We start from the raw sequence: 13,305 nt of genomic DNA, 5'->3' as shown, positions 1-13,305 counted from the left end.
GTCATAAGAAGAAATGCAGTAAGTTGGATAACAATTCCACATGTTCTATGTTTATTGGATGGTACACAAGACACGTGGTGTACCTGAAACATTTAAAAATTTCTCCTCATCTACCTAAGACTTCTCCGAAATTGATAGTCGGTTATTAAGATTTTTCTATAATTTTTTAGATTTTTCAAAATATAAAAATTATTGTTTACGAATTAGTTTATTCACAGATGATTGAGATGTAATGAGTAAATAAATGTTTAGTCGACGCAGTGAGTATTGATACTGTGAGTGATAAGGTGTGTATATTGAAATGATGGGTACATGTGTTTGGCATGTGTCGTTTAACCGCCCTACATCACAGATGAAGACAATAATACTACAGACATCAAACAGATAGGGAAGATAGGATCATAGGACATAACCCAACAAGACTCTCTTGTGGCCACAAATTAAAAGTGTTGATATTTCTCTCTTCTTCTCCTCTCTCTCTCTCTCCGTTGATTGCAGTAGTAAAGCATGGCTTCTAACATAACCCTACCAAGCTTTCAAGGCCCTCTTCTCAAATCCAATTTTCTTGGAAGAAATGATCTCTCCAATCGTGCTCATAAATCGTCTTTCACAATTCACAAACAGCCATCGATCCATTCCCTAAGGCCATGTGCCAAATTCAATCTATCTGAAATCTTGGGAGGCAGAGGGCTTTGCAATGGTGAAGAAGGTCTGCTACAAGAGCTTACAAGAAATGTTGAAGAACAAAAAAATGCGGAAGAACAAGTATCAGCAGCCGTTGCTGCTGAAACGGATGAAGAAAAATCAGATAGTTCTGCGGCAAGTGCGCTTAAAAGCGTTCAAGAAGATGCTTTTGAAAAGGAGCTTATGGGGCTTACTGGGGGATTTCCTGGTGGTGAGAAGGGGTTGCAAAAGTTCATTGAGAAAAACCCACCTCCCAAAAAGCCATTGGTTGCAGACTCTGGATCAACTGCGGCACTTGTGAGCTCAAAGAAGCCAAAAGCACCTGAATTGCCATTGTTGCTGCCTGGTATGATTGCCATTGTGAACAACCCTAATAGCCCTTATTACAAGTACTGTGGCATTGTACAGCGAATCACCGATGGGAAAGCTGGGGTTCTTTTTGAGGGAGGGAATTGGGATAGGTTAATTACTTTCCGACTGGGAGAGCTCCTGCGCAGAGACAAGGGCCCTCCTGGGAAAAATCCCAAATCTGCCGTCCTCGAACCTTTTCTCCAAAAGGATTCTGAATGAGTCATTCCCTTAGAAACTCTATCACATGCATATGTATTTGAATTCGGAATGTGCAGTACTGAAATTTCTAGCTTGAATGGCAACCACTTGTATTGTAAATTGCATGAACAAGACTACAAGAGAAAACATGTCATAAGGATGCCAATCAATATCACATCTTTATTGTTCAAAGTGTTGTCTATCATTATGAATTTCAGCTAGTTAGGTTATTCTTTAAACAATAGAAAGAAGTCAACTCTGGATACTTCCAGGTGCTTCAAAAGGGTCAAAACATTGTCCAACACATAGTCCTCTGTAGTTCAATCTCCACACAGGATCAGATGCAGCCACCCAACTGCCCAAAGACAATTAACATAAATAAGTAAATATGTGCAAGCCCAAAGAAAAGACAGACAAGAAATTTGATTTCAAGTTTGTCACATTAGCCAAGAAAATTGATTTCAAGTTTATCACATTAGCCCTTTCAAAATTTTGATGACGATGGTTCACTGGACTAGCGCCCATCCTGATCAAGACTCAAATGTTTAGTTCACAATTTATAACTCACATGTCAAAAAGAATCACCATTCATCATATACCATAGTTTTTTGGCAACAATACATGTCTCTTAAACAGTGAAGAGGAATTTCCTAACAACTGCTGACTTAGCATAGATTTATTAAACTATTAGTGAAACTGAGGAATCCACCACTTTCACAACATTAGCCACTTTAGCCATTTTCGCCACTTCATACCAATAAATACATGCCGCATCAATAGCCAGTCAAGAGGCAAGCATTATCCTTTTTACACAGTTGATTATTTGTTTAAGCCTCAATAGTGTTTAGAATCACAAGACAGAGGAAGCACTTAAGGCTGTAAAATTCATTGTATGAAAATTTGATGAATCAAACCATTAAGTGTAGAACTTCTTGAGACAAAAAGGAAAGTTCCACATACCAAAATGGCCTCAATCTCCTCTTTGGACAATGGTGTTCGTTCGGGTTGAAGAGAAGCTTTTCCTCCTAAGGTGGTGGTGGTTGAGGCCTTTGAACCGGAGAAGAAAGTATGAGAAGCATCACCAGCCAAAGGTTCTGCTTGAATGCGAGATTCAGAGCCTGCCCAGTAAATAATTACAAGTGTTAAGAAAAAACACGAACTATGACCCCAAAAGAACAACATAGTGTCTAAACAAATGTGTATGACTCAATGGAGAAGAACAAGTAAGAAACTTCAAACAATAGCCGAAAATGAGGATTACAATTAAGATGAAGATCAACAATAGATTCATCATGCATGTCCAATTTTGCTACATCGATAGATATGCAACACGCACAATGTATGTATTTAATGTTCTTAGACTGTCAATTATGACTGCAAATTCAACAGTTCTCATTAACAATCCAACTGTCTGATAAAATAGCATTATCCTATACATATTTATATGTTGCCAGAATTTGAATGCATAATTACATGATTCTTCGAGTCTGAATATTACATGACTGAGCATGAGGCAATCAAAACAAGAAAACTCAAAAGTTGGTTCCCCTAAGTTATATGACTCCATATTGTCAATCTAAATTGTAGCATTGCCCGCTTGTTTCGCCTACATGTCACCACATCAGTATGAATGAAACCGCCAAATCGATTAAAGATCAAGCAACTACCCATAGAAGTGGGGATTGGATTTGGGGTTATGTTGCATTAGTTCACCAACCTCAGAAAGTATAACGTTTAGGCCGAAACATTCAGGAACTAGCAGAAAATTCAAAACTTATATTTGGGGCTCCCTCCCCAAGTGGCATCCTCCAGTTAATCCTATTCTCAATGTAATCAATTCCCATTATTTTAGCACTGCCTACACCTTACTTTCAGCATTTGCATGATGCAGCCAAGCCGAATAGTTTATGCACTTAAACCAACAAGCAGAGATTTCCATCCAAAAAAATCGAGGCAGCTAATCTTAGTAAAAGAAACCTATCAATCTATTAAGCTCACACAAATGGTTGCCCAGAAGCTTAAACCAATGGCAGCATGTTACAAAAGCAACCAACTGAAATCAGTCTATAGTTCATACCATTAGGCGTTTTGGAGATATCACAAATCCAATCTATGGTTCAATGTAAATACAGAGAGAAAATAAGACATCATAAAGTTCCCAAATTTACAAGCAACGCACAAATCTTAGGCCAATTCAACAGAACCCATAAAAATTGGAACAAAAATACAGCAGAAATTCAAACGCATATGTACATACATGCATAGACCTTAAAGTTAGTGGAGAGTAAAATCAATATGTTGAGGTGAAACCAATGGTTCAGAAAACGATTAGAACGACAGACCAGAGGGTTTGGGATGTCTCTGAGGAAACTTGATGCGAGGGATTCTCTTCATCGCCTGGGCTCCACCCATCTCTCTCCCCTTTTTTTGGTTTTTCCTTCCTTCTGAGCAATCTCTCTCTTCTGTTGAAACGACGAATAAAATAACTAAAAGCTTCTAAAGTCTAAATAGTCCTCCCACAACAATATGGGTCTCACCCGGTTTGTTTAGAAAAGTGTTGGAAACTCGGACCAAAAATAAAATAAAAAAGTAGAATAATCTTTTACATCTTAGTGCAAAATTTTCATAACAATTTACACATCTAACTCTCAATATTTTCCTTTTAAATCTTAGACGAAGTATAAATTTCAAATCACTATACCATGTTAATTACAAAGAATTTTGCCAATTAGATTAGTTTGCTTACAAAAAATTTATTTAGTATTTTGAGACAAATTAAAGTTTGGGTATTAAAGTAAGGGGATTGTAACTCAAGTGATTAAGATGAAGCTCTAGGTTCGATTCGTCTTCCTTTTTCAAATCTCTTATAAAATAATATATAATATAAATAAAAAAAATTTGGTATTGAATTGGGACACATCAAAATTCAAGTACCAAAAAAAAAAACCTATAAATTATTTTGCATTTTGGGTTGTATAAGAATCACCAAGCGGTGTTTGTGGCTCGAGATCTTACACCAACTCTGTACATATAACATAAGAGCCTGTCTAATGTAAGGGCAAGGCATAAGGGACTAGGTGTTGTTTTAGCCCCCTCAAAATGGTACTATTCACAAAATCTAGCCATCTCAATTTTTTTGTGGTTCTATTGGTGGTGAGGGGCTAGGGGCTAAAACTAAAAACTTGTTATTTTAATTTATTATTATTTTATTTGTGATAAAAATCAAAGCATAAGGAAAGCAACCCAACATTTTATTTTTGGAAACAATTTTGAGCAAAATGAAAAAAGACAAACAAGTAAAAATGTTTAGAGTAATTGAGAGATTTTTTAGGTCAGAAGGTGATGAACAAATGGTTAGGTTTTAATAAAGTTGTGAGCAAGGTCTAAAATATCAAGGGTTTTGGAAATATTGGGGGTCCAAAAACATGGAAATATCAATAGAAATATCGGAAAATTATCGATATCGGTAAATATTGAATACAAATAACGAAAATTGTAAGAAAAACTTGGAAATTTTGATTGAAAAACTTTAGATGATGTTTATTTAGTCAATTATCTATTATTTTATCACAAAAGATTAGAAGAAAATGCATTGCATGGTGGGTTTGACTTATTTAAGTTGATTATAGAGCAACATTGTGAGTGTATTATTATATATATATATATATATATATATATATATATATATATATATATATAGTAATTAATGAAAGAATATTAAACACAACATAATCATTTATGTATAATAATTTACTACAATTTTTTACACTTAATAAATTGCATGGTAATATACATGAGTGACTTAGTACCACATAGAGTTCCTATGAGGTTCAAATCATCATATCTATGTGTAGAGTACGTGTACTGTGAAAAGTAGTCATCAAATGATAAATCCCCAAAATAGTCTTGTATGTAATTGTTAACATGCCACCCATATGAATTTGAGATTGGTTGACATTGTCCGTAAGCAAAATCATTTGAAGATTGGGCTTGAATTCTTTCTATTAGCGTTAGAGGAAGAATGGAAGTGGTAGGGATTCAAATCCCCCTATGTGCACACATAAGCCTTGTCATTTTTTGTTTATGTTCCATGTCCATATCATGATATAATCGATATTATTGCTATATATTGACCAAATGCTGATGATAATTGAAGGATATTATCGGTGTCAAAATTTTCTTGAAATTTCCACAATATTATCGATAATTATATGATAATTACACGAATATGTTCCAAAATATCCCCTACCCAAAAAGGATAATATCCTAAATATTTTAGTCATTGGTTGTGAGGAAAAAAGAAAAAAGAAAAAAAAGGTTGAACTACTTGGGAACTGAAGAAAAAAAAAAAAAAAAAAAAAAAACCAGCAACTAGCCGTTGGGCTATTGCATTTGAGAGCGCCACGTGGCAGCTCCTCAATGGATGTTGGGGTCATCTTTTGCTGCTCCTTTTTTTCTTACCCAGGCTAGCAGGTGGGCAAAACCAGCACCTCATCTTGCTTTAGGCCAAACACATGCATTAGAAAGTGATTTTTTATCATTTGAGGCTAGATTTGGACCTAACCCATATCAGATCAATCCCTTTTTTTTAGGAGATTCACTATTATACCCAATATAGGAGCCCAAATGATAAAAAAAACCATATATGAAATGGACTTTAGAAACACACCCAAAACTCATTTACAACATAACAAAAAGGCTTTTAACTTCTTTTAAATTACAAAACTGTCATTGATTTCTTAAAACAAACCCAACCCCAAAATCTCATATAAAAAAACGCAAAACACTCAATAGGGTATCAAGGTAATTTAATAATTAAAATTCAATTCAATTTGGCCAGCTATCATTTTTTGGGTTTTTTTTGGGTTTGTTTATAAAAATTAAATTTTATAGGGTTTATTTATATTTTTAGTGCTAAGAATGGGTATATGACTAAATATCTATTCTTTCATTTGGGTCAAATCCAGATCAGTCCCATTAGACATGCTCTAACAATTCAAATTTTGACCCAAGTGCGAATTTGGGTCGAGCCTAATGTATAAAAGGGTTGGGAATCCAAATCCAAGCTTTGATTTCTTGGTTAGTTTAAACTCAACAAATCCAAATCCAAATTCAGTCTACATAAGCTTAAATCTATATAAAAGAGTTTGGAATTTTCCTGTGCTTTGGCAGTTTGGATACGTGATTGAATTGGTCAATCTAGTCATCCTCTCAGCTTTTTTTTTCCTGATAATTTCTAGAAATTTCTAAACTATAAGGCATATTTGAGATGGAAAATACTTGGCTGTTTTTGACATGTGCCAAATTATTTTAATTTTCTTTCTTTTTTGGTTGAAACTTTGTAAATGTTTTTGGAATTTGATAAGTGTCAAAACTGCATTGGTTTTAAAGAGGACCTCCGCCTTAATCTTAAGGAGCCAAGCCATACTCATTTGATATTTGGTTGTAATAATGGATTGATCCTTGATTAATCGCAATATTTAATTTTTTAGAGTCATTATTGCTTAGTTGGACAATGACAATCACTTGTGTTTTTTTGTCCGTTTATTAGATTGTCATTCTGAAATAAGTTTATATATTTTTTTCATTCAATTAAAGTTGATTTGTTTTATTTTTTTAGGAACTATTGTGAATTTTGTACTCAACAACAACATGTTAAAAATTTGACAAAGCCAACCAAGGCTCAGAAGGCTCACTTGATTCTTCTTAACTTTCAAATTTTGTCATAATCCCATATTTGTATTTTGATTTTTACATATTATATCTTAGTTTTTACCTTTATAATGTACAAAACCAAAAACAATGAACCTTTACGAATTATGTTTTGAGTAAACACGTTGGCTTGACCATGCAACTAGGGACAGACTCATGATTTCAAACTTGACTAGGCTAAATTTAACGTATATATAAACATACTAAATAGATAGAAAACTCGACCGTATAATGTAATTTCATTGATAACAACAAATAATAATACACCTAGTCAAAGGGGGACATAAACAATTTCTTCTACTTTTCTTTCTTTTTTTACGCTAGCTGTGCATTCTTTTTTTTCCCTATGTGTAGAGATGTGCAGCTTTCCTTTTCTCCATTATATTTTCCACGTGCACGGCAAGGAATTCCTTAGGATAGTAGCTTATTCAATTGGCTGGGCTATAATTTTTTTAAAGCCTGGGAAAACAAAAAAGCAACCTGGGTTGTAGCCCAAGTTAGCTATGCCTATGATCCGTCCCTGCATGCAACTTATGTCTAATTATTATTATTTAGTGTTGGTGACTTTTGTTGTTGTAATTTATTAGATTCCAACGAGATTTCTAATAATTCATAAATCAATACTAAGAATTTTGTGTTATTAGATGATTCAACTGCTGTAGTTGTAGAGAACTTATTCTCACACTCACGACAATAATTTGACTCTCACACTCTTCTGCTCTTAAATGAAAAGAGAAGAAATCGTTAATTTGAATATTCAAGAGTCCCAAATATGAGCTAGACCCTTTAAAGATTTTCCGAATAACTTGAGTTAGAACAAACCACTTTATTGTGTTGATGTTGAACCTCGTCGTGCCCCGTTCTTCAAGTTCATTGACATTATGATTTTTGTAGTTTTTCAAAATGCCAATAGTTGGAAGTTTAGGTGCTGAGATCAAACGCATTGACACGTCAAGTCCGCCTCATAATGCACGAGACTATCCAAAACGCGTATTGAGAATCACAGGAGAAGACACCAAGATCAATTTCAATCTACTTCTTCCAGCTGACTAATTAAAGTTTATGAGCGTCATTGATATTTAACAGTTTGGTTTTGAAAATTGAAATCTCCATCTTTGGTCATGGTAAACGTTCGATTAGTTTCATTGGGTTGTATGGCTCAATACAAATTATGAAAAACGAAAATGAGTATAATCAAAGTAGGTGGTCCACTACTAATTACACATTGTTTTTTGAATTAAAACATAACACTATTTATTATCGTTTCACCTAAAAAAAGATGACACTATTTAAAGAATTCATTAAGCCTAACATCAGCCAAATAATGCATCTTTTTATCCTATAAGCTAGATTGCTTTTGTTTTTAACACATAAAACTTGACTAAAATATCAGAACTTACTTTGCACTAACTACAAATTTATTGAGATATTTTGTTAATTTCTATAAACAAACCCAAAAAAAACCCGAAAAATGATACCTGGTCCTATTGAATTTAATTTTGATTATTAAATTACTTTGATGCCCTATTGAGTGTTTTGGGTTTTTTTATGAGGTTTTGGGGTTGAGTTTGTTTTAAGGAATCAATGGCAGTTGTGTAATTTAAAAGAAGTTAAAAGCCTTTTTATTATGTTGTAAATGGGCTTTGGGTGTGTTTCTAAAGTCCATTTCATATAAGGTTTTTTTATATAAATAATTTGGGCTTCTATATTGGGTATAATAGTGAATCTCCCAATTTTATTCTCCAACTAATTGTTGCAACACGTTTTAGAGCCCCAAAAAACATGAGCTGTTACGAATGAAAACAAGCCAAACAAGTTTGAGGGCACCCCTCCCCTCTAGGGATATTGTTTTTATACATAAGTTAAGATTTTAAGAATTAAGTGTATTGAACTTATAATTTTTATTTTTATTTTGATAAAGTAATATTCTAAATTATTCTAATTTATCTATAAGGAGGGAAATTCGAAATCGGGTAGAAAGAGACATAAAGAGCATGGACCAATTCCTTCATAACAAGAAAAAAGAAAAAAAAAAGTATTGACCAATTCCTTCGACAACAAAAAAAAAAACATTGCACTGACCAATTCCAAAGTGGTATTTGTCTGTTTCTACTGCCACATTAGTTTTGCTTGTGCTTCGGGTTCCCCTTAGTCTTTTGACAGTCTACCACTTGAGCTTGACTGGTAGAGAGACTTTGTGCACACCTCATGAATCATGATGCACTTGCAGAAATTTTTGCCCAGCAAGATGACCATACCCCATCTAACACTCCATGCTGTCTCTATCTAAACTATATGACAAATTAATTGCTATATAAACACATATCCTCAACTTCATTATGCATCATCTATCTATCTATCTATCTATCTATCTCTCTCTCTCTCTCTCTCTCTCTCTCTCTCTCTCTCTCTCTCTCTCTCTCTCTCTCTCTCTCTCTCTCTCATAAAAATGTTGAACTCTTTCCTTTCTTTGTTCAATGGGATCAAAACAATAGATGCCATGCTAGCACTAGAGAAACCCGATGTAAAAAATTTTATATACAGAGATGAGTTAAGTAAGAAGCCATTTTCAAAGAAGCAAAAGATGAATGGCAGTACTTGCTTTGAAAGTTCAGAGCCACTGATCAAGAGGGAATTGGAAGATGGGAAACTTTGTGGGGGGAGATCAAGCTATGGCAGTGCAACTGAGGAGAAAGGAGAAGTGATCAGAGTAAAGATTAAGATGACGAAGCAAGAAGCGGCACAAATGCTTTCCAAGTGCAAAAATGGAGGGGTTCTCGAATTCAAGGATGTAACTCTTGCGCTCGCGCAGATTCCAACGGGTCGTGTTAGTTTTGAACCGTCACCAGCCAATTGCTGTGGTGCTGGTCCAGCAGTTCTGAAGACCATCCCTGAAGAATACTGACAGTTAGTTCAAATATTTTTACATGATTGGGAGTATTGGTTAATTTTTTTTGGCCTTCAGTATGTAGTAGTAGCAAATTAGCATGTGAAATTTCACTTGAAATATGTAATTACCTGATGATTATGTTCTGATATGCTGCAGTTTTCGTTGGATCTAATGAAAGTTATAATTTGCTCAATTACAGTATCAAGGTTACCACTTTATTAATTGGTACTTCAGGAGAAGTCCTTTCTATCGTTTATATAGTTTACATAGGTCTGTCCTCAGATATACATAGGCCTATTTGACTAAGTCCACAACAGAAGATATAAATTCAATTGCATGCAGGCTTAAACTGTAATTTCCACTCTCAAAATTGTTTCGAAAGGGTGTTGGGTTTTCTTTCTTTTTAAGAGTTTTCTATCGCAAAACGTCTCTGTGATTGATACACGAAACTGTCACTTCTGGTCCTTAGGTTTTTTTTTCTTCTGTTATAGATGGTCCTGCACGTTAACCTCCATGCATCTAATTGGTCTCTACCGCTACACACGTACTCCAGGTCACTTGAGCTAAGGATGATGAGCTTCACCAATTTGCATGTATTATGTAATTCAGCAATCGAAATCTCACCACAGATTTTGAATAGGGCTTTGCCAGTAATTGGGTCCCAACTTACCCAATGATGATTTGAATATGCAAAGCATCATAAGATATCCGGCCTATGATTTCTTTCAGGTGTATGGGCCTTTGGTAAAAAAACTGTCTGGTTTGGGTTGCCTTAACTTTAACTTGTAGGGTGTCAGTGTCGCTCAAATTAGAGCCTGCTACTGTTTCTGTTGTGAGAGATTACTATGAATCCTTCCTCTCTTTTTTCCCAAAAAAGTATTCAGAAATTATGAATGAAATTCAATGCCTAGATAATATTATTGGTTACTTGATTTTCTTCTGGCTATTAAATTCAGTTTGGCAAGAGCTCAAGCATGAATGAAGGCCACAAATTTCCATGGTGTTCTGTAATCTGTATGTCAACATGTTAGAAGTTTTATTATTTTTGGTCAAAACATGTAGAAGTTTGTGGGTTGAAATGGGCTGCAAGTCTCTGTACGGAGTTAATGCATGTGGCAAAATGGTAATTAAACTTGTGAGACACACCATATCATGTTTCATTAGTCTAACCATCCATAAATAATTCAAACCCCACATGCAGTTAGGTGCTCACTTCAACTTTGGGGACCCCTACTATATATATGTACATGTATATATTAAGTTTGATGGAGTATCTAAATATATATACCTTTTTACTTTTTTTCTTTTCTTTTTTCAACATCGATTTTCCACTAGTTCTTCTTGGAATGATGATTGAAAGGTAGCAAATACTTCACAGATTTCTGAATTTCACTGGCTCTTAACAGAATATAAACATGGGAAAATATATGAGATTTTATTGAATCAAACTCTCTGGATTTAAATTTAACGAGTATGTATAAGAAAACTTTGCAAAATGCTAGCTAAAAACATCAACAATCTTCAGAAAAGGAAACCCAAAAATAATAAAGGTATGTTTCTTGGCAAACCGACTTGGACTAGCCAACTTCAACTTGGACCATAAAGATTTGAAGAGAATTTAAAAGCCACTTTTCAACTTGAATTTGTACGGGCATGTTATCTACTTGCATGGACAGATGCCAAATACATGCATATATTCTTAAGTATCACAAAATTGGTTAATTTTGAAGGTAAATAAGAACTTAATTAGTACCCAAAGATTCAAATTTGGTCATTTTATACAGTCCCAAATTCACTGGTACAGTTTTGTTGGATGAGCTCTTCCATCTCCACTCATGTGTACAGAGGTTTGAAACCCTCAAGTACCCAATCAATATTATATTTGTGTGTACACTCCCCTCCTCACCCAATCGCTTGTACTAAAAAAAACAATCCCAAATTCCCAATTGAAAATATGGAAGAAGACCAAGATCAGAGCAAGGGAAAGTTGTTTTACATCTCAAACCACATCTGGGCTCACCATTTCAGAAACTTTTAATTACAAAATTGGATCATCACCCACATCAAATTAAACTCTGCAAACAAAGAAAAACAAAAAGAGTTTGGATTTTGAGACTCATCTATCCATCTCATTTACTTCAGGGCACTCCATGATACTCTCCAAAGAAGGCTTCCACCCTTCCTCAACTTTAGCTCTGCTTCTCTGGATCTCCTCCAAAACATCTTCCAAGCTCTTCCCTCCTCTATCTTTCAGCTGAAGCATCAACCACTCTAGCTCTTCCTTGGTCAACACAATCTTCACCCTTATGTTGCCATCTTTGCTCAAATTGCTCTCTTTCTCTTTCACAAACCTAATTTCATTTTGTCTTTCTTCTTGCTCATGCTTTTGCTGCTGCATTTGATCCTCTCCTTGCTGCCTCTCTGTGCATGTCTCCACACAATTTCCCATGGTCTTGGGTTGTGTCTGCTACAAAATAATTAAGAACCACACCTTCCTCAAAATGAGAAGTTTTGATTTAAACAACTCTTTTTGTTGTTTTAAATCAAAACCATTAAAACAAGTTTTGGACACAAGAAAAATCAGGCTTTGATGGAGAAGTGGGTTAATGTTGAAGTGCTTTTTTCTGCTGGTAGATATATATAGCTAGTTAGAGCATGTAATGGAATGGATGAGAGAAGGGAGCTAGCATGTATTTATATAGGTGTGAAATGGAAGAAATAAAATAAATAAAAACAAAGAAAAAGATTACGTATACTTGTTTTTTTTTTGTTTTTTTGGGTCAAGGGCGTATACTTGTTTCATTCACGAGTTTTGATTCTTCTAAATTTAAAAGTGAGAAAATCTTATGTCACTGCCTATGCATATGTCTGCTTGTGACATTTTAAGGCCCTGTTACTGCATAATGCCTAGCTAAGCGCTCACAAGAGTCGCAACTATTGTCGATATGTTTTTTAAAAAAACCGACATTTTATTATAATTAACTGATGTGATTCACATCTAAATGCTAATTTCTTTGAATATTTTTCTTTTGGTTACAACAGAAGTTAATTATTAAAGAGCAGAATCATATGTCGGCGCATGGAAATTACTATTCTTCATATAAACAATGGAGGCACGGGCCAAATAATCATTTTATCACAGTTTGTCCAAATCGGAAAGTACTTGCAGCCACCAAATTATTGATTGAAATATTTGAAAATGCAAACTACACAACAAAAACGGAAGAAAAAACCCTCTTTGTCACGGCACTAAATTTGATAACAATAAATGTTTAAACATGTCTAACGCATTATGCCGGATTCTCACAGAAAATGTGTAAGATTTGCCAAAAATAAGGAGATTCACATCCACCTTTTTTAGAGCCCAACATGTACAAATGAATTTTTGCTTGAACTCTACTCTCATATTTTTCCGTTTTCTGTACACGTCTTTATCAGTTTCTTCCTAATATTGCAACGACAGTTTTCCC

General features: G+C 34.6%; 4 protein-coding genes across 4 annotated transcripts; 2 read left to right on the top strand and 2 right to left on the bottom strand.

Annotated features, from left to right (window-relative positions):
• Nucleotides 1–402: 402 nt before the first annotated feature.
• On the top strand, nucleotides 403–1,425 carry NDHS (NAD(P)H-quinone oxidoreductase subunit S). Its single transcript, XM_021973707.2, has one exon. It carries the CDS (start codon nucleotides 508–510, stop codon nucleotides 1,252–1,254), a length of 747 nt encoding a protein of 248 aa, XP_021829399.1. The 5' UTR covers nucleotides 403–507; the 3' UTR covers nucleotides 1,255–1,425.
• On the bottom strand, nucleotides 1,383–3,735 carry LOC110769680 (uncharacterized). The gene is made up of 3 exons (XM_021973708.2): nucleotides 3,576–3,735; nucleotides 2,194–2,351; nucleotides 1,383–1,588 (listed from the first exon to the last, which is right to left on the bottom strand). The coding sequence occupies exons 1-3, from the start codon at nucleotides 3,643–3,645 to the stop codon at nucleotides 1,571–1,573; spliced, it is 246 nt and encodes an 81-aa protein (XP_021829400.1). The 5' UTR covers nucleotides 3,646–3,735; the 3' UTR covers nucleotides 1,383–1,570.
• A 5,586-nt stretch (nucleotides 3,736–9,321) lies between these two features.
• Nucleotides 9,322–10,028, top strand: LOC148294524 (uncharacterized). The gene has a single exon (XM_088253128.1). It carries the CDS (start codon nucleotides 9,395–9,397, stop codon nucleotides 9,848–9,850), a length of 456 nt encoding a protein of 151 aa, XP_088109254.1. The 5' UTR covers nucleotides 9,322–9,394; the 3' UTR covers nucleotides 9,851–10,028.
• Nucleotides 10,029–11,749: 1,721 nt separating this feature from the next.
• Nucleotides 11,750–12,514, bottom strand: LOC110769682 (uncharacterized). Its single transcript, XM_021973710.2, has one exon. The coding sequence runs from the start codon at nucleotides 12,282–12,284 to the stop codon at nucleotides 11,952–11,954; it is 333 nt and encodes a 110-aa protein (XP_021829402.1). The 5' UTR covers nucleotides 12,285–12,514; the 3' UTR covers nucleotides 11,750–11,951.
• Between the last annotated feature and the right edge of the window lie 791 nt (nucleotides 12,515–13,305).

The sequence above is a fragment of the Prunus avium genome, chromosome 5, assembly GCF_965620075.1.
Source record: "Prunus avium chromosome 5, drPruAviu1.hap1.1, whole genome shotgun sequence".
NCBI lineage: Eukaryota > Viridiplantae > Streptophyta > Magnoliopsida > Rosales > Rosaceae > Prunus > Prunus avium.
This window is presented reverse-complemented; position numbering and strand designations above follow the sequence as displayed.

What these genes read in the sequence shown, in the direction of transcription:
- LOC148294524 (XM_088253128.1), top strand. Translation starts at nt 9,395, where the DNA reads ATGTTGAACTCTTTCCTTTCTTTGTTCAATGGGATCAAAACAATAGAT.
- LOC110769680 (XM_021973708.2), bottom strand. Translation starts at nt 3,645, where the DNA reads ATGGGTGGAGCCCAGGCGATGAAGAGAATCCCTCGCATCAAGTTTCCT. An exon ending in GAGACATCCCAAACCCTCTG is followed by an intron (nt 2,352 to 3,575) that starts GTCTGTCGTTCT and finishes TTTACTGGGCAG; the next exon opens with GCTCTGAATCTCGCATTCAA.
- NDHS (XM_021973707.2), top strand. Translation starts at nt 508, where the DNA reads ATGGCTTCTAACATAACCCTACCAAGCTTTCAAGGCCCTCTTCTCAAA.
- LOC110769682 (XM_021973710.2), bottom strand. Translation starts at nt 12,284, where the DNA reads ATGGGAAATTGTGTGGAGACATGCACAGAGAGGCAGCAAGGAGAGGAT.